The sequence below is a fragment of the Artemia franciscana genome, chromosome 14 (assembly GCF_032884065.1).
Source record: "Artemia franciscana chromosome 14, ASM3288406v1, whole genome shotgun sequence".
NCBI classification, from domain to species: domain Eukaryota; kingdom Metazoa; phylum Arthropoda; class Branchiopoda; order Anostraca; family Artemiidae; genus Artemia; species Artemia franciscana.
Genome location: NC_088876.1, coordinates 39,245,808 through 39,267,488, shown reverse-complemented (window position 1 = coordinate 39,267,488; position 21,681 = coordinate 39,245,808). Strand labels below are relative to the sequence as shown.

Sequence of the window (21,681 nt, the reverse complement as noted above, 5' to 3'; positions counted from 1 at the left end):
GTTGTCAATTATGCTCTGGGAGCATATATGGTTCTTATGGCAGAAATGCACGTATAAATTTGGGAGAGGGATCACTTGATTTGAAATTGAAAGTTTTAGTTCATTTCTTTCAGAATCAAAAAGATCGGAAGGCAACTAGCACCCCCCACGCCTTTTTTCCCAAACGAATAAAATAAAATTTTTAGATAGCCATTTTATTAAAAATAGTTCGAAGGTCAGATAACAAAAACTTCGGTGTCGACACAACCCCCCAGGGCCCGAGGGCAGGCGTTATAAGTTATACCCTGGGGGCATAAAAATTTCTTATGGAAGAAATGTTCGTTGGCTCATTTGTGTAAATTGAAAGTTCTAGTTCACTTTTTAAGAGTCAAAAGTGATCGAACAGGAGCTAGCCCTCTCCCCCACTACGCCTTTTTTCACCAATACATCAGACAAAAATTTCGAGATACATATTTTGTTAAAAATAGTTTAAAGATCAGATAAACAAAACTCCGGAAATTGGAAATTAAAAGCTGTAGTTCACTTTAAAGAGTCAAAAGTGATCGGAGGGCAGCTAGCCCCCCTCCCATCCCTTTTTCCCCACATGCATCAAATAAAAATTTTGAGATAGCCATATTGTTAAAAATAGTTAAAAGGTTCGATAACAAAACTATGGTGTCAAAAAAACCTCCCAGGGCCCGAGGGCAGGAGTTGTAACTTATGCCCAGGGTACATACATGGTTCTTATGGAAAGGATGTTCGTATAAACTTCAGAGAGGGCTCATTTGTATGGAAAGTGAAAGTTCTAGTTCACTTTTGAAGAGTCTAAATAGATTGGAGGGCAACTAGCCCTCCTCCAACGCCCTTTTTCCACCAAATGCATCAGACAAAATTTTGTGATAGCCATTTCGTTAAAAATAGTTCGAAGATCAGATAAAGTTCGGTGTCAACACAACCCCTCAAGGCTCGAGGGCAGGCCTGTAAGTTATACCCTGGGGTCATATAAGTTTCTTATGCAAAGGATACTCGTATAAACTTCAGGGAGGGCTCATTTGACTGAAAATTGAAAATTCTAGTACCCTTTTTAAGAGTCAAAAGTGATCAGAGGGCAGGTAGCTCCCCCCCCCCCCCCCATTACGCCTTTTTCATCCAATGCATCAGATAAAAATTTTGAGATACACACTTTGTTAAAATAGTTAAAAGGTTAGATAGCAAAATTCTGGTGTCGACGCAACCTCTCACGGCCCGGGGTAAGGCGTTGTATGTTATATGATTCTTATGGAAGGGAAGATCGTTTAAACTTCAGAGAGGGTTTATTTGTTTGGAAAGTGAAAGTTCTAGTTCCCTTTTTAAGGATCCAAAGAGATTGGAGGGTGACAAGCCCCCCCCCACGCCCTTTTTCCCCAAACCCATTCGATAAAATTTTGAGTCAGCATTTTGTTAAAAATAGCTCAAAGACAAGAAAAAAAAAACTGTTGGGTCGACGCAACCCCCAGGGCCCGGGGGCAGGTGTTTGTAAGTTACGCTCTGGGGGCATATATGGTTCTTATGAAAAAGATGCTCGTATAAACCTTGGAGAGGTTTCATTTGATTGAAATTGAAAATTCTAGTTCACTTTTTAAGAGTTAAAAGAGATTGGAGGCCAACTAGCCTCCCCTCTCCACGCCTTATTTCCTCAAACCCATCCGATAAGAACTTTGAGATAGTCGTTTCTTTATAATAGTTTAAAGCTCATATAACAAAAACTCCGGGGTCAACACAATCCTTCAGGGTCCCGGGGCAGGTGTTGTAAGTCATGCCCTTGGGGCATATATGGTTGTTATGGAAGAGATGCTCGAATAAATTTCAGAGAGGGTTCATTTGAATGGATACAGAAAGTTCTAGTTCAGTTTTTAAGAGTCAAAAGAGATCGGAGGGGTTTGGGGGATTAGCCCCCATGCCCTTTTTTCCACAAATGCATCCGCTACAAATTTTGAGATAGCCATTTTGTTAAAAATAGTTCAAATTGTCAGATAAAAAAATCCGGTGCCGGTACTGTAGGTTATGTCCATGGGACATATACGGTTCTTATGAAAGGGATGCTTATAGAAAATTTCAAAGAGGGCTCATTTGATTGGAAACTGAAAACTCTAATTCACTTTTAATAGCCAAAAGAGATCCGAGGGCAACTAGCCTCCCTATCCCTTTTTCCCCAAATGCATCCGATACAAATTTTGAGATAGTCATTTTTTTTAAATAATTCAGACATGAGATAACAAAAACTCCAGGGTCGACACAGACCCCCAGAGCCCGGGGGCAAGTGTTTTAAGTTATGCCCCGGAGGCGTATGAGGTTTTTATGTAAGGGGTGGTCGTATAAACTTCGAAGGTGGCTCATTTGATTAGAAATTACAAGTTCTAGTTACTTTTTTATGAGTCAAAAGTTGACAGAGGCCATCTACCCCCCCCCCCCCCGAAACACTCTTTTCCACCCAAATGCATCAAATGAAAATTTTGAGATAGGCAGTTTGTTTGAAATTGTCCAACGATGAGATAACAAAACTTTGTTTTCAACATACCCCCCCCCCCCGCCTGAGACAGGAAAGGGTTGTAAGTTATGCCGCGGGGGCATATAAGGTTTTAATGGAATAGCTGGTCATATAAACTTTGGAGTGGACTCAAATGATTAGAAATTGAAAGTTCTAATTTGCTGTAATTTCTATGTTTATATTCAATTTTGTAATATATACAAAAGAAAATGTTAGTAATATAATTCGTTTTCAGTAAATCGCCAATGACGCAGTAGGTTTTAAAAATTTACAGTGAAAAAAGGAGGCGAAACACAAACTCTTTTTTGTAGAGATTTTTCTTCATTTAAAGCTGGATTTGCACGTTCAATTTAATTTTCACTCGTTTTAAGATTTATTTACTCGTTTATATTAGTAACCATTGTTTGTTTGTTATGATTGTTAATTTAATTTCTGTTCGTTTTGGGTTTCATTTATGCCTCAATAGCAAAATATATTTGTTCGTTTCAAGCTTATTTTGCATATTCAACATGAGCTTTACTCTTTTTGAGATTTATTTATTCATTCATAATTTCATATTAATACGTGCTGTATGTTTTTTGCTATGATTGTTTATTTAATTTCTGTTCGTATAGGGTTTCATTTATTCTTTAATAGTATTTCTGGTCACTTTGATTTTGAGCTATTGTAGGTTTATATTTGTTCTGATCTCAAGTTCAATATGAACTTTACTGTTCTTCAGAGAACTTCTTTTTCAGAAAGTTTTTTTTTAATTAATAATTCAAAAGGATTAACATTTGGTACAGGTTTATATGAAATTTTTAAGTTATCCTGTAAACAATTGAATGCGTCCTAATTTGTCTTTACCTTTTGGTCTACAGTTTAGAAGGGTACTAGCGAGCTGAATGATAATAAAGAACACTAAGGAATGCCTTGAATCAGTATTACTGAAATTCTTAATGATCTGGAATATATTAATATTCCAGGAATATATTAATATGTTATTCTAGAATATTCTTATATTCCAGATATTCTTTCTTATATTCTTATATTAATTTATTTTCTATTTTATCTGTATTATCTATATTAGATATTATCTATATAATCTATATTATCTGTTTTCTTATATTCTTATATTAAAAACATATTAATATTCTAGAATATGTTAACATATTAATAGTCAGATCGTTTACGGAATCGAGGAAAAGGAAATTCTTCGAGAGAAATTCGAATCGATTTCTTCGGTTTCTTTGAATCGAAGAAAAGGAAAGTAATTTCGAGAAATTTTGCAAAGTCTTTTAAATTCGAATCGATTTCTTCGGTTTCTTTGAATCGAAGAAAAGGAAAGTAATTTCGAGAAATTTTGCAAAGTCTTTTGAAGTTTTTAATACATTTCCCCCTTTTGGACCAGCACACATATAAAAGATAATTCCTATACAATTTTTTTTTTTTAATACGTTAAAAAGGGCTCCCGTATATAGAATTCGAATTTAACAGTGTTTTTTTTTTTTTAGCCCTGCAATATTTTTGCTATTACTACTATGGCACAGGTCTTGATTATAAGTCTTTGTTCTATGAAAAGTAGAGCAACCGTATTTGATTATGAATTAGGATTATAAAATAGTAGCATCTATAGTATTTTTTTCTTTTTTTAGTTTTAATGCCAATCTGGTCATTCCTCTTTTCTCTACGTTCTTGGTTTCTTTTAATTGCTATAATTATTATTACTAACTTTTTTTTTTACTATATTCCAGCGTGTATTCTTCTTTATCTTTATTTTATATGTGTTGTGTGATTTAGCACATTGTTTATAGTTCTTTCAGTGTTTTTATTTGTATTGTGCGGGGCACAACAACCCTTGAGCCAAATAATCATTTCATGTTTTTCATAGTGTTTTAGTACTAACAAAATGATTTACTTATTGATTTAGTTTTCAAATATAAACTCATGAGATAAAATGACACTATAAAAAATGTTTCAATGATACAAAGGAAACTAGTTAGAAAACATGTAGCAGATTTCCCTTAAATTAATCCCATAAAATAACTCCAAGACAAATATTTTCTAGTTCTAACTTTGTTGGGAAGGAACAGAACTTTTGTGTCTGGATATATCTAGTTCAAGATGTACAATAAGGAAAAGATAAGATACTTATTCTCAAAAATTTCTATCACAAGTCCCAAAGGGCTTGAATTTATATTTGAATTTCGGGGTAATAAATAAAAACAAGACCACAAAAACATAAAAACAAAAATATAAATATAAAAAAGTAAAAACAGGTAAAACTCAATAAGAGAAAACATAAATATAAAAATCAATTTAAAAAGAACATTGAAAAAAAGAAGGAGAAAAACAATATCTTTTTTGGATGGATACAATTTTATTTGACTCTTCCCTGGAGATGCCAGGGTGCCAAACTGGATAATTATGTTTGAGACAAGTGCAGACAAAGGAATTACAAATCCTTTAAGAATGGGAAGATGGGATTTCAGGTTTACTTAGAAGCTTAAGAAGGGATATAAATGAATTAGCTTAAAATATCGCCATTAATGAGTTTAGTTAGGTAGATGGCAGCACTAGGGGAATCGCCCTTGAACCTTCTTCATGATCTTAAACCACTAACGAAGAAAATAGTAGTGGCTACCTGGCCTGCAGAATATGTTTGCCCATTTCTACTATTATAAATCCTTTAAGAATGGAAAGAGGGGATTTCAAGTTTATTTAGAAGCTTAAGGAAGGATACACATGAATTAGCTTAAAATATAGCCATTAATGAGTTTAGTTAGATATATGGCAGCACTGGGGAATCGCTGCTAAACCTTCTTCACGATCTTAAACCACTAAGGAAGAAAAGAGTAGTAGCTACCTGGCCCAAAGGATGCATTGACCCATTACTACTATTATAAATCCTTTAAGGATGGAAAGAGAGGATTTTAAGTTTACTTAGAAGTTAAAAGAGGGATGCATTAGCTTTAGGGATGGCATTTTTAACACAAAATTCCACTTTAAATTAGAAGAAATTGTGATGTAATTTAAAGGGGACATACAATCTTCAGTATGGATAATACTGAGAAAATGGGTCAGGGATTAGAAGGGTTTATTTGCATGTCCAAGTCCGAAGCATCCTGTGCAATGTATTCCCTATAGTCTGGGTATTTTTTTTTAAAATAGTACCATTTTACCGAACAAATTACCGATAAAATTCTATACTATATGGGAGGATGCTCAAAAGTCGCTCATTAGATTTCTATAACAAGTTTCAACCACCATAAGGTCATCAACAAATTTCCATCTGTCAAGAAATTCCTTGGTCAGGCTGTTAATAATAACTGAGCAAAGAAGACAGCATAGGGGAGTACCTTAAGGTACTCCATTGTGGACAGGGAGTGGACTGGAATAATGGTTCAGCTATTTAAATATTTATGATCTAGAACATTAAGAAGGAGGCAACAAATCCCGTGAGGGAATAACTAATATTAATAATAATAATTTATTTATTTAAACTCAGTTAAATTGATTAAATTAATATTAAACTCAGTGACAAGTTCTGGACTAATATAGCATGATTAACAAGATCAAATGCTTTTTGGAAGTCAATGGAAATTAAAGTTAGCCAAGATTTCTAATATTGTATATTTTTAGTTTGTTTACATATATAGTATCCCCTATAGTCCGGGTATTTTTTTACAAAATAATACCATGTTACCCAACAAATTACAGATAAGATTCTATACTGTATGGTTATATACTGAAATATAAATTATACTTCGTTATGTATGCCAAATTTAGTAAATAAAACGATACAAAAGATAACTTATGTCATTAATGCTATAGAGCTTACAAAAAATAATAATTTTATGTGTTTTTATATTTTATAATTTTACTTTATATTGTACAATTTTATAATTGTGTACAAAATGTACATATGCAATAAAATAGCCAAAAACTATGGACTAAAATGACACATGAATCAATCAATGAAGCATGAAAATATTCACCAATTTTTTTTCACATTGTTAAAACTCCAGACGAGCGCGTTATAGAAAACATTTTTTTAGGTAACACACGCCAAAAAAAAAAACCCTTATCTGTCTGCATTGTACACCTGTGATGGGCTAAGATTTAAATCTTTCCTCTTCTGCGAAAGTCTTAATTTGAATCAGATGGCATCATTAAAAAGTTTTTCTCCTCTGGTATTCATAAAACATATCCCATGACCACTTTCGAAACGTTTTAGCCATCCTTTGCTAGCCACAAAATCATCTTTTTTTATTATTAAAAAACAACTTTTGGTCAATATAGATCCCGAAATTGTACCCTGCTCAATCATGAATTAATTACATTAGCAACAACTGTCAAAAAAATATACAATAATAATAGACATTTTGGATTACAAAGGGCAGTGGAGAGGGGCATGATTACAAGGCGTTCACTGCATAATTTTTTCTTTGTGGAGTGAATAAATGTTTCTATATCTAAAAACAACCTAAAAAAGAACTTTGTTTGAGAAAGTGGATGAATTTTGTCTCCTGGGATACCTTTCTCAGATGTTCTTTTTTATCCCAATATGCTAAAAGCTTACCCTTAGGATTCGAAGTCATGACTATGAGGAAGGTCAACAACAAAAATCCTTTGTAATGTTTCAACAGCTGCTAATTGAGGGCAAGAAAAACGCTACATTTTATTGAGGTCATCAGATAAGCAAAAACCTATAAAAAAAAACAGGCTTCAGTAGTGCTATGGTCATAATTCAAACCTGATAAGGTGATTACATCTTACCATGTAAGTAGTTAAAATTATCATAGGCAGCACAATAACAGCTACCTAAGTAAAGAGCTGTAAAGAGCTAAGTAAAGCTACCTAAGCTGTTTTATATTGGTTTGTTTTTTCTGTCAAGACTGCCTCAAATAGAAGGAATGATTGTAAAAATTTTGGAAGGTACTTGTTCAATTTGAAATTGAAAGTTCTAGTACCCTTTTTGAGTACCAAAAGTAAATGCAGGGTATCAGACCCCTTTCTATACTGAATATACCTGTGAATATCAATTCTAGTTTTGCTCTTGAGTATTGAAAGGACCTTTATGCAAGGAAGCAAACAAAGACAAGCTCCAAGCCAAAAGAAGGAGTCTTCACTAGTCCATTGATCCTTCTTAAGACCAGATAGCAGTTGTTGAAGAAGGGGTATTTGAACTTTTGGAATTTATCCAGCAATATAATCTTCGTATCTGTGTTCCTAACATAGTGATCATGTAGGTATTGTTTTTAAATACTGAAATATGTGCAGGCCAGGTGCAAGAAAAATAAAAAAAATAATTTAACAGATGAAGATTGAAAATGGGGTCTTTAAAGGCCAATAAAAATACTCGATAAAACAAGACAAATACCCTCATTTACTTTTTGCTCAAAGTACACTAAAGCAAGGTTTGATAATCTAAGCAGACTCATAGAAGATGGGAAATAGTTTTGTTAAATTGTGTTTTTATTTCAACATAAAAACCCAGTTGAAGCATAATGGAACAGTAATTGAGATTGTACTTTTGCCTGATCAAACAGTTCAAGGTAAAAAAAAACCTATAAGCAAGGAGCAACGTTGCTGAATAGAAACTAAAACTCTAAAAAAAGAAACTTTGATGACAATTTATAAATTAAAAGAATTGACTTGGTTTTCTGATTCCAAAAGTTTAAAATTCAGTAATATTAATGTTGCTCATCAAAACCTACAGGCCTGAGAAATTTTTTTCTTTTAAAAAAAGGGTAGATACCCCCAAAAATTCAAGCGCTCTTAAGGAGTACCACACAATAATATTCTACATATCAGAGAGCCATACTGTATAGGTTTTAAGCTCCTATCTACACAAAACGTGGAATTTGGATAATTCTTTTGCCATAAGAAAGATCATAGAAGCCTTTTTATTTGCTGAGGTTTTGCATTCTTGTCCACAAAAAAATGTAGAATTTTGCATTTTTTGCCACAAGAAAGATCACAAAAGCTTCTTTATTTGTAGTTTTTTTTCAGAGGTAATTGTACTGAACCAATGGCCTTTGAAGATCCCCCTCCTAATTCCCCTTTTCCTCCAAAGACATCCAATAAAAATTTTAAGATAGGTATTTTATTCAGCATAGTTAAAAGGTCCAATAACTATGCCACTGGGTATTACATGAGCCCCTGCTGTCCCCAGTGAAAGGGCTATAAGTTAAGCAATATCCTCATTGTTTACGTGTAGTATTTATTATTGGGAAACATGCAAAATTTATTTGGGGGGGAGGGGATTCTTCACAGTGAGTATTCTCCATAGGGAGATGGAGAATTTTCTGCAGAAGGGGGAGTGGTACTTCCCAGCAGAATTTGAAAAACAATAAGAAATCGAACAAAAGAATGTTTTTGTTTTCTCAACTGAAAGTAAGGCGCAACATCAAAACTTAAAAACAGAAATTATTCTATATATAAGAGGAATGTCCCCTCCTTCGTCTCTTGCTCTATACACTAAAGTTTGACTTTTAGTAACAATCCTTTAAGAAAGACTGCTCAAAACAAATGGGTATTGAATTTTAATGAGAAATATTTAAAGGACATTAAGACTTAAGTGTACAGAAAAAGGGATTGAAGAGGGGGTAGCCACTCTCATACACACGTTAATTTCTGTTTGTTTTAACATTTAATATTGCTACTTGCTTTCAGCAAAAAAACCTGCTCAAAAAAAAATCCTAATGAGCATTGATGAATTGAAACAGCTGCCTGCAATCGACTTGAATCTCTTAATAGTTAATGTTCTTGCAAGCAATTTCCAGTTCCAGTACAAAATATGGACCTTGGAGGTTAGAAGGCTTCAGGGAAAAGAACATACTATCCAGGTCCTGAGGCTGTTAAAACTGGTCTAGGTACTTTACTCCTTGAACAGTTGAAAAAAGACAGAGGATTATTAAGAGGGGCTGGATGTTGAGACGAATACAGGAGCACCCTAGCTTTACTTGTATTTTGTTTAAATGTTTACTTAATTCAATTAATTTGCTAGATAAGAGATGAAGATACCACTTGCACCACCTTTCATTGATTGAAAATATAATAATTATAAAACTTACAAATATATCACAGCCCTTTTAATGGGTCTACATAAAGCCCAAGACTATATAGGCATGGAAAACTTTAATAGGTTCATCTTTTAGCTGGTGATTTAATCAAGAGAACGAAAATTAACTGGATGTTGGATGATATTCTAGGACTTTTAGTACTCAGATTATTATTACTAACAACTCACTGCAGGACCAAATTGGCTCAGGACAGACAGTTGTGACCATTCTTCCACCCTAATCTAATCAAGGCATCAGTCTTTGCCCCTCCCATAAAATTACAATATCAAATAATTTTTAAGATTAATTTTTAAGGTAATTTTACAATTTATAATAATTGTAGCAATCACGTTGTGCATGCAGCCTCATTAAACTTTATCCCTAGCCCCCCTATGCAAATATTAGCCCAAATTATATATTTTCTATCTATTCTCCCAATGTGTATCTTTTGTTTCAACTCATGTATCTGTAATTAGAATCAACTGTGTTAAAATACAAACCAAAAAAACAAGTGACAGGTGGTAGAATACTGCACCTGAGTTGTTTATGTCAACTTTTTGAAGGAATGATGAAATCCACCAACATGATACTCAACATGCATTGCAACTAGTTACAGAGACAAGATGTCTCATTTCATCTGGTTTTTCAATCAAATTTACCAGACTGAAATATGGAATTATTTGCCAAATACTTTGAGAAATGCTAATAGCCTACCAGAGTTCAAAAGTAAGATTAAAAGCTTCTTATTGGAAAATATTGAATTAGATCCTAACTTCTTCTAATGAGAGGTCTCTATGTTTTATAGAGAATTTTTTATAAAGAATTTAATAAGAACCTGTTGTCGCCTTCATATCACTGGTGATACCATAGTTTCAGCCAAGTTGCATAATCATATTGTTAAACTGAACAAGCGCGCCAAGAGGCCATATGTGAGGGATAAAATTACTCCCTTACTCACAATAGACCCCCACAAATGGCATTCCTCAGTAAAAAGACTTACCGGTAAGACAACACTCAGAGATCTAAGGCTGCTCAAAGAGGATGGTACCTTAACCTCAGCTAATGAAGTCAATTCTTTTTTTGCTGACATTTGTACCACATTTCCATCAATCACCAAATCAAAAATTGATACTATCATTGCTGGTGCAGCGATTGAGGGCATATGTGAAGTCTCTGAATTCACTGTTTATAAGGAACTCCTAAGACTGAAAGAAAACTGTGCATCCTACCCAGGTGACCTTCTAGTAAAGCTGTTACGCGAATTCGCCATTTTTCTTGCTAAGCCACTCTCTTCTATAATCAACCAGTGTTTCCGTCAGCAAGTATTCCCTAGTGCTTGGAAAAGAGCATATGTCTGCGTTATTCCAAAAGTAAGGTGTCCAAAATCTTGTGATCAACTCCAGCCTATATCAATAACTCCAAACCTTTCTAAAGTTGCAGAAACGTTTATTTACAGCAAACTTATGTCACAGGTCTCTGCACATCTAGACCCGTATCAGTATGGATGCTTAAGAGGCAGCAGCACAACTGTTTATTTAGTACGGATGTACCATCTCATTGTTGAGTGGCTCAACCAAGGAAGTGCTATAGTCAACCTTCTCCTTGTAGACTACTGAAAGGCTTTTGATCTTATTCGCCATTCTGTTACTATCACAAATCTACGCACCATGGGTGTGCAAAAATATATTCTCCTTTTAGTGATCAATTTTTTACAAGCCTGTTATCAGTGTGTTACAGTCTTTTCCCAGGAGATACCAACTCCAAATGGGTCGAGCTTACATGTGGAGCCCCACAAGGTACTAAGCTCACTAGTCTACTGTTTTTGGCAGTGATAAATTTCATCCTTTCTGGCTATGTAGACGACTTGTCAGTCCTACTGAAGTACATTGTTGAGATGTCTGAGGCTGCCCCCCAATTCTGTAACGAAATAATCAACAACTTTAAAGATGAATGTACTGTGAACAGTCCCAAAACAACAAAGGAAAGACTAAAATCCTTTGCTTTAATCCCCTGAAGAGAGACTTTGTGTGCCCTCCTCCTCCTTATCCTAGTGAATCTTCGGCAGTATTGCTTGGTGTCAAGTTTAGCATTGACTGCTCTTTCAGCCTTCATGTTGATACAATTATCAAAAAGGCAAAAAGTGCAATGTGGACACTTATACTAATGTATTGATTTGGTTTCTCAGTGACACAACTAAGGATAGCCTATCTCACTTATATTCGACTAATTTTAGAGTATGCATGTTTGCCTACTTGACAGGCTTATACCTATTGAAATTTTGACAAAATAACATTTTACCTTAATTTTCAGTTTTCAGTTTCTTTTCCTCTGGTTTTGGTTCTGAAAATGCAATTCCTGTTATTTGAGTAGAATTTTAAGCCATATCAATGGGCTTTTCTCAATTTAGGAAATGTTTTTACAGATCTTTGATAGGCTACCTCATAAATTGGGATTTAGCAAAGGTGTGAAGCTAAAAATAGTTTTGTTGTACTTCACTTCAGCAGACAATCTATTTTGCAAAGTTTCAATTTTATAGCAGACTTTGTGTGCCCTCCTCCTCCTTATCCTAGTGAATCTTCGGCAGTATTGCTTGGTGTCAAGTTTAGCATTGACTGCTCTTTCAGCCTTCATGTTGATACAATTATCAAAAAGGCAAAAAGTGCAATGTGGACACTTATACTAATGTATTGATTTGGTTTCTCAGTGACACAACTAAGGATAGCCTATCTCACTTATATTCGACTAATTTTAGAGTATGCATGTTTGCCTACTTGACAGGCTTATACCTATTGAAATTTTGACAAAATAACATTTTACCTTAATTTTCAGTTTTCAGTTTCTTTTCCTCTGGTTTTGGTTCTGAAAATGCAATTCCTGTTATTTGAGTAGAATTTTAAGCCATATCAATGGGCTTTTCTCAATTTAGGAAATGTTTTTACAGATCTTTGATAGGCTACCTCATAAATTGGGATTGAGCAAAGGTGTGAAGCTAAAAATAGTTTTGTTGTACTTCACTTCAGCAGACAATCTATTTTGCAAAGTTTCAATTTTATAGCAAAGATTTTTAAAGGTCAGGGGCCCTCTAGAGGGAGAAGGATTGGAAGTAGGTACTTCAAAATTCCTTCCCAGGACAAACTTTAGTCTGTAGACCCATCCCTGTAGGTTTTATTTTCTTAGCTTAACCCCTTTCCAAGATATTAAAAAGCAGATAAACTAGAATTTTACCAAATTTTTGCATTACATATGGCTATAAAGCAATAAACTGCATAAAAGTGTAGTTTATAGTTTTCAATAATTTGCTAATGGAAGTTTGCCAAAGTCTTAGCCAAATATCATAGTGAGCAACAAAGTCCTTGGTAAATTTAGAGCAAACCATATAACTGGCTTTTGTATAAAGTGAATATATCACTTGATGCCTTTTTTATGCTGTTTATGAATATAATAATTGCTTCTACCTTAAATTCCGATTTAAGCACTTTTTAACCTAACCCAGCCTAACCTAACCTTATTATAAATAATTTTAGCACAGAAAATGTAGTATTATTTTGTCAAAAACAGTACAGAGAAAATGTAGTATTATTTTGTCAGAAATGACAGATAACTTATACTTTAATTTAAATTCATTATTCTTTAGAGCTTAAAAAGTGCTTAAATTTGAATTTGTGGGAGAAGCAATTATTATATTCATAAAGAACATAAAAAAGGCAGCAAGTGGTGTGTTTGCTTTATTGGTAAGTCAGTTATATGAACTGTCATAATTTTTTGCAAATTTGTAATTTTTAATAGCTAAAAAAAGTGCTTAAATCTGAATTTAAGGTAGAAGCAATTATTACATTTGTAAAGAGCATAAAAAGGCATCAAGTGGTATATTCACTTTATACAAGTCAGTTATATGGTTTGCTATAAATTTACCAAGTCCTCTTCAATAAATGTCTTATAAGACTCTAATGTCTTCTGATAAAACCTTGTTTGTTCAAAAAGTAGTAGGAGTGTCAAAAGTGTTAGCAAAGCAAATTGGCAAAATCATTACCTAGACTAGAAGTTTACTGCTTCATTGCAAGATCTTAAAGATGGCATCAAATATAGTTAATGCAAAGCCTAGAATTTTCTCTGGGGCACAGATGGAATAGGCCTAGGCCTAGCTTAGACTAGCCTACATAAAGTATTCCTAAACCTCAATAGCCCTAAGCTAATCCATTATTTACGTCTTTTTTTCACATAATTTTCACCATTTATATTGTGCCCAAGTTGTTCTCATAGGGCCAGCTGGTGCATCAGAGGGGGGCACAAGCAAATTTAGGCAGTTCTTACTCCCCATAACAATTTTTGAATGTTTTTGAGTTACTTAAATGTGATGAGATAAAGAGAAAATTCTATCCTTTAAAATATTTAAAGGACATTAAACCCTTGGCAAAGGCTTCTTACCATTATTATTTCCCTTTACACCAGGAATTTTCTATATTTTAAGCATGTAGCCTATTTTCTTTGTTTAAATACTTTTGCTTCCGAGAACCATCTACGTCAGTTTTATAAATGGCATAGATGTAAAACTCATGAGAGCATACAGTGCGTTTTGCAATTAAGTGCTGGTCCTGGTAGGACCAGCTAGTGTTAGGAACTAGTTAAGTGTTCTTTGTTTTCGTGGAATCCTCAAACCACCAACACCATATTTGCTTTCTTTTCTAAGAGCGTTTGCCATTGATTTTTGACAGAATGGTACGTTTTGTCACATTCCACCTCGTAACACCTAGCAAATTCAAAAACCGTTGAAGTAGAGACAAAAAGTGTTCCAAATTCGATAATATATAATATAATACATAATATAAATAAAATATAAATATATTAATAAATATAATTATATAATTATAAATATATATATAGATATAATAAAATATTAAAAATTATAAGATCAAGTGCAAAAAAATACGCCATACTTCGAACGAATCTCGTGCGTGATTTATTTCTTCTTTAATAAGAAATTCAGTCGCTTTAAACTTCTATTGTGAAGAAATTTGCCACGCCATAAAAACCGTAGAAAGGTTAGCTGTCCCCTGTCGTAACGTCCGTTCTAGTTCTCAAAAACCAAGTTGGGACAAGTGTCTCCTGGTCAAGCAAGCAAAAAACGTGCTAAGTTGTGATACGATATCAGGAAGGAATCCGATAAGCCTAGATCTGGAGTGATCTTCCAACTGCTTCGGAGCACAAAGAAGGACTGCCTAAATCTAACGGAAAAACTGAAAAGTGGAGAAGCTGATAAAATTTTAGAGCAAGCCTTATAAACCCCGAAACTGATGTGGAACTTCTTCAAGAGATCCCGGACCAGTGGAAAACCTGCTCATCTGACATTCCGGAAGAGGAGTGTTTGATCCCAAAGAAGCTTAAACAGGATTGTGATAAATGCTTAAACGAAAAATTCGAAAGAGTGGAAATCAAATGTGTGGAAATTTTGGCCTTATGTCCAAGGGCCGTCTTCAGCACAGTACGAGAAATATATATATATATATATATATATATATATATATATATATATATATATATATATATATATATATATATATATATATATATATATACATCAATAAACTTACATTAAAATGTGAGAATTAAAATTAATAATATTTATTAAAAAACTTATTTAAAACAGCCTTAGCATCCTTACTTCAACGAAGTTCAACCGACTCGCTATTTTCGAAATAAAAGAAGGGAAACAGCATCAGCCGGTAACTGATAAGATAATACCAGGAGACTTTGGAAGATAGGACCAGGGAGCAAGGACCGGGGAGCAGTCACACTGTAGTCATAACTGTCATAACACTAATGCTGTGGCTTTATGTCTTTAATCAAATTTAGCTGAAATATAGGGAGAAATGTGATTCCATCTTCGACAGTTACTAATTTCAATAAACCATAAGCATAAACAAATAACCGGCTGAGACTACACGGAAAGCATTTTGTCCTCGTCTAGGGTGGAAGGATGTCAGAAATAAATATTTAAAGGAACTGGGAACTTCCTGGGAGGGTGTTAAGAGGGAGGCCTTGAATAGATTAGGTTGGAGGAGGAATGTGCGTAACTGTGGTGGCCTCAAGCAGCTTAATGCTGTAGTGAGTTATTAATAGTAGTAGTATAAGCATAAATCTTCGATTTTCGCGTTCATTGGTCAACCATAAAATTTAAGAACTTGGAACATAGTTTGGAACTATTGGAAATTGGCATAATAGGAAATTCGAACCAAAAAACTTTACATGGGACACATTAGGGGAGCAGGATGAGACTGGGAGGGCAGGATATGGGAGGAAGAAGTTGAGCGTCGATGAGTGATGGAGACTGAATTTATTATTTTCATTTTTCTACTATATTTTTATGTATGCATTACCGTCTTTATTTCATCTATCTTTATCTTTTATTTCTATTTCTTATTATTGATTTTAGTTAATTTATTTGGAATTATTTAAAATAGGCTTAATTAAATATTTGATTTAATAGGTAAGTGATTAAGAGAACTTTTGTATGACCACAAACTTCCATAGGTTTTTCTCAAGCACAAAACTGTTGTTATTGATGACGTGTTTGTGATTAATAAAAACCAAAAATTTGAACTTCGAGACTTTTTAGTATTCTTATATGATTCTAATATTATCAAAAAAGGGACAATAATACAGTCTTTCCACTTGGCAAATTTCCCAAATTTACTTGAAAGAAAATTCAGTTGTCCCAAATCTCCCCAAAAATTATCGCTGACAAAGTTGACGATATTTCGTGTTGACGTTAGTGCATTTATGGAATTAAAATTTTGGCAATATTTTGGAGAGCCTGGTACGCGTCTGACTCACTGCATTTCAAACAGTAAGCTGTACAACAAAATTAGTTCTATTCCGCTTTCTAGGCCTAAAATGAGAGGAGGTTGAGATGGCTAGGAACATGATCTGCGGATTAAGGATAAGAGACTGCCAAAGAATGCCCCTTTTGTCCAACCATCTAGGACTAAACGAAAAGCAAATCGTCCCCGAATTGGGATAGGGAAGGATTTGAGAGAAATGAAAAATACTTGCAATGGTGTAAAGAGGGGACGGGGCTTTAGATAGATAAGGATGAAGGAGCGTGCGTAGCTGTGTTGGCCACAGGTAAATCTGTGCTGAACAAATAAACGCTCGAACGGGGATAAGTCCATGCACTAGACAGTAAAGACAGATACAAAACTCTGGATATTTCGGCCACATAAACAGCGATATTCACCAGCAGATATACTAAAGAATCAAAATTAAAAATGACATATTTATACAGACCAAAATAATTACTTTCAGTTTACTTATCTGCGAGACTTCAATAACTGAGTTCCTCCAAAGTCTTGAACTGTAAATTTTCTTCTTTAATGTAGCCTAAGCGTTTTAAAAAAAACATTATATGGCAATCAAAACACAATAATTCTGAGAAAGCTGATCTCTCAGACATTTAAACGAAAATCCAATGACGATTCTGCAATGTCCGGCTTTGGCATAGGCTGGTATACCCAAATTGAGACCTAGTTTTTCTCTTTATTTTAGTTTCGCGGAGTTGTAGGCTAAGATTGATTATCCAAAGCCTTTTTTATTGATTTTTCAGGCCATATTCAAACAAAACCTCATAGAACCTTTAAAAAGAATTCAGATTCAAAAATTTAAAAAGTAAGGAACAGGAATAAACCAGGAGTATTATCTCTAAATTCTATGTATAATTTTAGAAATAAACTCTTAACAAAGACGAAAGGTATAAGCATACTTTAATCCATATTAAAGCCAGGGAAAAATAACATTAAAACTTCACCCAAATTAAACATCAAACTTTCGCAGAATCTTCTTTCAGCGACACAGTCCTGTTGAAAACTACCTGTAAACAAAATAAAATGATGAAAAAGCTAATCAAGTATATTATTAGGTTTAAACAACCAGAACCCAAACATAAAAGATATATCATCACTAAACAATAAAAAACCGTAACGAAGAAAGATGCGAGGATAAAAACGACGTGTGAAAAAAAATACTTATTATTATATAATATAATAATTATAATGTTTATCATATATTATTATAATAATACTATAATATTTATAATATATAATATTCATAATAATAATATATAATAATAATAATATAATATTTATTATGCAATAATACTTATTATAATATTTCTGTCAAGACCTCTGCTTGACCGTCCTCAGTGCAGAATAACAAAAAATACTGATAAAAATTCAAAGATAATGCAAAAAGCCAACATTAAAACAGTTATCTTTTCGTCGTTACTCCAAGAGGGTCGTCCTATTTTAGTGTTTGTGTTTATTTTAAGATTTGGTTTTTTATTCTATCTTTTGATTTTTTATATTTTGATTTTCATCGGTATTTTTTTTAGTCTGCGCTGACGACGGTTAAGCGGAGGTCTTGATCAAAATATTTGCATTGTAATCTGCGTTTTCTTCGCTGACTGTTTTTATCCTCGCTTCTCTCTTCTTTACGTTTTTTTTATCGCTTTGTCAGTTTGGTTCCAGAAATTATTTATACGATCACTGTTCCGCCTAAACTATGTAAAATGAAATATGAAGAAAAAGAGAGGTAAAGAGAGAGAAAGAGAGAGAGAGAAAAAAAGAGAGAAAGGCAGAGATAGAGAGGTTGTTAACGTACTTGTTTTGACAGGAGTAATAATAGCAAGTGTTTTGGCTTTATAATCTACGTATTCGGCTTCAAAAAGATACAGAAGTCCATACGAAAAGATACAAAAGATACAAAAGTTACGAGTATTTGTTTAACAGAAATCTAAATTTTAACCTTCAATTGCCATTTTTGTTTGATTCACTGACTAATTTACAAACTGCTATATAAATAATAATTATTTACAACAACACCCACGCAAGGCAACACAATACCGGCATAAGACACGGCTGCAGTCATTTAACTCTTAACCAATTATTCAGTCATAAAAAACAACATATTTTTATTATCAAAAAATACTTTATAAGAAGAACTTTCACAAAACACGTTTTAGAAATTGATTAAAAAAGGAAAAATAATTTTGTCGGTTCTAGAGAATACTTTTGATACATAAACTTTAAAGAAAATTAAACATGGTACGCATTTTCAGTCAAATACCTATTGTTATCTAACTATTTACAGTTCTTTATTTGAGAAAAATGCGCACCACAATGTGGAAAACAGTGAGACATTGCTATTAATTAAATTAATTAATTCAATTATTAAATTAAATTATTAATATTATTTAATTATTTAATTTAAATTATTTTATTCAATTTAATTATTTCAATTATTAATTATTAAATTATTAATTAAATTAAACATTGCTTTTAAAGGCATTAGTAAGGCTATCAGAGCAGTGATACAACTGACATTTGTGTTGTTTTGCACACTTCCGCCACGCGTCAACTGTCATTAGCAATTTAAGAAATTTTGATGTTTCTAACCAACAGAGGCCAACTTTGACAGGTTCAGTCCGTTTTTAAAGTTAAAACGCTACGATATTGTTTTTAATGGCATTAGTTCGACCGAGGCAGCGACGCACCTAGTACTTGTGTTGTTATATACACTTCCACCACGCATTGGCTGTCATTGACAACTTAAGAATTTTTATGCTTCTAACAAACAGAAGCCGACGTTGAGAGGCTCAGTCCGTTTTTAAAGTTAAAACACTACGATATTGTTTTTAATGGCATTAGTTCGACTGAGGCAGTGACGTAACTGGTACTAGTGTTGTTACATACACTTCCGCCACGCATTGGCTGTCATTGACAACTTAAGAATTTTTATGCTTCTAACAAACAGAGGCCGACGTTGAGAGGCTCAGTCCGTTTTTAAAGTTAAAACACTACGATATTGTTTTTAATGGCATTAGTTCGACCGAGGCAGCGACGCACCTAGTACTTGTGTTGTTATATACACTTCCGCCACGCATTGGCTGTCATTGACAACTTAAGAATTTTTATGCTTCTAACAAACAGAGGCCGACGTTGACAGGTTCAGTCCGTTTTTAAAGTTAAAACACTACGATATTGTTTTTAATGGCATTAGTTCGACCGAGGCAGCGACGCACCTAGTACTTGTGTTGTTATATACACTTCCGCCACGCATTGGCTGTCATTGACAACTAAAGAATTTTTATGCTTCTAACAAACAGAGGCCGACGTTGAGAGGCTCAGTCCGTTTTTAAAGTTAAAACACTACGATATTGTTCTTAATGGCATTAGTTCGACCGAGGCAGCGACGCACCTAGTACTTGTGTTGTTATATACACTTCCGGCACGCATTGGCTGTCATTGACAACTTAAGAATTTTTATGCTTCTAACAAACAGAGGCCGACGTTGACAGGTTCAGTCCGTTTTTAAAGTTAAAACACTACGATATTGTTTTTAATGGCATTAGTTCGACCGAGGCAGCGACGCACCTAGTACTTGTGTTGTTATATACACTTCCGGCACGCATTGGCTGTCATTGACAACTTAAGAATTTTTATGCTTCTAACAAACAGAGGCCGACGTTGACAGGTTCAGTCCGTTTTTAAAGTTAAAAAAGTACGATATTGTTTTTAATGGCATTAGTTCGACTGAGGCAGTGACGTAACTGGTACTAGTGTTGTTATATACACTTCCGCCACGCATTGGCTGTCATTGACAACTTAAGAATTTTTATGCTTCTAACAAACAGAGGCCGACGTTGACAGGTTCAGTCCGTTTTTAAAGTTAAAACACTACGATATTGTTTTTAATGGCATTAGTTCGACCGAGGCAGCGACGCACCTAGTACTTGTGTTGTTATATACACTTCCGCCACGCATTGGCTGTCATTGACAACTTAAGAATTTTTATGCTTCTAACAAACAGAGGCCGACGTTGAGAGGTTCAGTCCGTTTTTAAAGTTAAAACACTACGATATTGTTTTTAATGGCATTAGTTCGACCGAGGCAGCGACGCACCTAGTACTTGTGTTGTTATATACACTTCCGCCACGCATTGGCTGTCATTGACAACTTAAGAATTTTTATGCTTCTAACAAACAGAGGCCGACGTTGAGAGGTTCAGTCCGTTTTTAAAGTTAAAACACTACGATATTGTTTTTAATGGCATTAGTTCGACCGAGGCAGCGACGCACCTAGTACTTGTGTTGTTATATACACTTCCGCCACGCATTGGCTGTCATTGACAACTTAAGAATTTTTATGCTTCTAACAAACAGAGGCCGACGTTGACAGGTTCAGTCCGTTTTTAAAGTTAAAAAAGTACGATATTGTTTTTAATGGCATTAGTTCGACTGAGGCAGTGACGTAACTGGTACTTGTGTTGTTATATACACTTCGGTCACGCATTGGCTGTCATTGACAACTTAAGAATTTTTATGCTTCTAACAAACAGAGGCCGACGTTGACAGGTTCAGTCCGTTTTTAAAGTTAAAAAAGTACGATATTGTTTTTAATGGCATTAGTTCGACTGAGGCAGTGACGCAACTGGTACTTGTGTTGTTATATACACTTCTGCCAGGCATTGACTGTCATTAGCAATTTAAGAATTTTTATGTTTCTAATCAAAACAGGTCGACTGTGCCAGACTCGGCCTGTTCTTAAACTCAAATCATTACAATATCGTTTTTAAAGGCATTATTTAGACTAGCAAAGTAATGACGCAACTGGTACTTGTGTTATTTTACACATTTCCGCCACGCGTCGACTGTCATTGGCAAATTAAGAATGTTTTATGTTTCTAATCAACACAGGCCGACTGTGCCAGATTCGGCCTGTTCTTAAACTTAAATCAATAGAATATCGTTTTTAAAGGCATTAGTTAGGTTGACTGAGGCAGTGATGTAACTGTTACTTGTGTTGTTATACACACTTCCTCCACGCTTTGACTGCCATTGACAATTTAATAGTTTTTATGTTTATAGTCGGCACAGGTCGACTGTGTCATATTTGGCCTGTTCTTAAACTTGAATAAATCAATACCGTTTTATGTTACAAACTTCCGCCACGCCTCAACTGTCATTGGCAATTTAAAATTTGATGTTTCTAGGAACACAGTCCGAATATACCCAGTTAAAACAATACGACTTTGTTTTCAACGGCATTAGTTAGACTATCAGAGTAGTGATACAGCTGA

General features: G+C 34.2%; 3 protein-coding genes across 8 annotated transcripts in view; 1 reads left to right on the top strand and 2 right to left on the bottom strand.

Annotated features, from left to right (window-relative positions):
• LOC136035695 (uncharacterized) overlaps positions 1-14,096 on the bottom strand; it is a 49,014-nt gene extending 34,918 nt beyond the window's left edge. Inside the window, exons 1-2 of one of the 2 annotated variants that reach the window (XR_010619498.1) lie at positions 13,978-14,060; positions 7,068-7,194 (exon numbers count right to left, since the gene is read on the bottom strand). Coding sequence is in view for 1 of the 2 variants with exons in the window: in XM_065717634.1 (XP_065573706.1) it covers positions 7,068-7,086 (19 nt within the window). In the remaining variant the exon portion in view is untranslated. Of the gene's footprint in view, positions 1-7,067; positions 7,195-13,977 lie in introns of both variants that reach the window. The other variant, XM_065717634.1, reaches the window with a different exon arrangement.
• LOC136035800 (uncharacterized) lies at positions 10,347-11,168 on the top strand. Its single transcript, XM_065717771.1, has one exon. It carries the CDS (start codon positions 10,347-10,349, stop codon positions 11,166-11,168), a length of 822 nt encoding a protein of 273 aa, XP_065573843.1.
• A 3,196-nt stretch (positions 14,097-17,292) lies between the features above and the next one.
• The window catches only part of LOC136035693 (probable glutamine--tRNA ligase), a 97,544-nt gene continuing 93,155 nt past the window's right edge, over positions 17,293-21,681 (bottom strand). For all 5 annotated transcript variants that reach the window (XM_065717625.1, XM_065717627.1, XM_065717626.1 and 2 more), the window contains one exon: positions 17,293-17,416. In XM_065717625.1, the coding sequence (XP_065573697.1) occupies positions 17,366-17,416 (51 nt within the window). In that variant the 3' untranslated portion in view covers positions 17,293-17,365. The remainder of the gene's footprint in view (positions 17,417-21,681) is intronic.

Bases quoted from the DNA above. Each gene is read 5' to 3' on its own strand.
- LOC136035800 (XM_065717771.1), top strand. From the start codon at position 10,347: ATGTTTTATAGAGAATTTTTTATAAAGAATTTAATAAGAACCTGTTGT.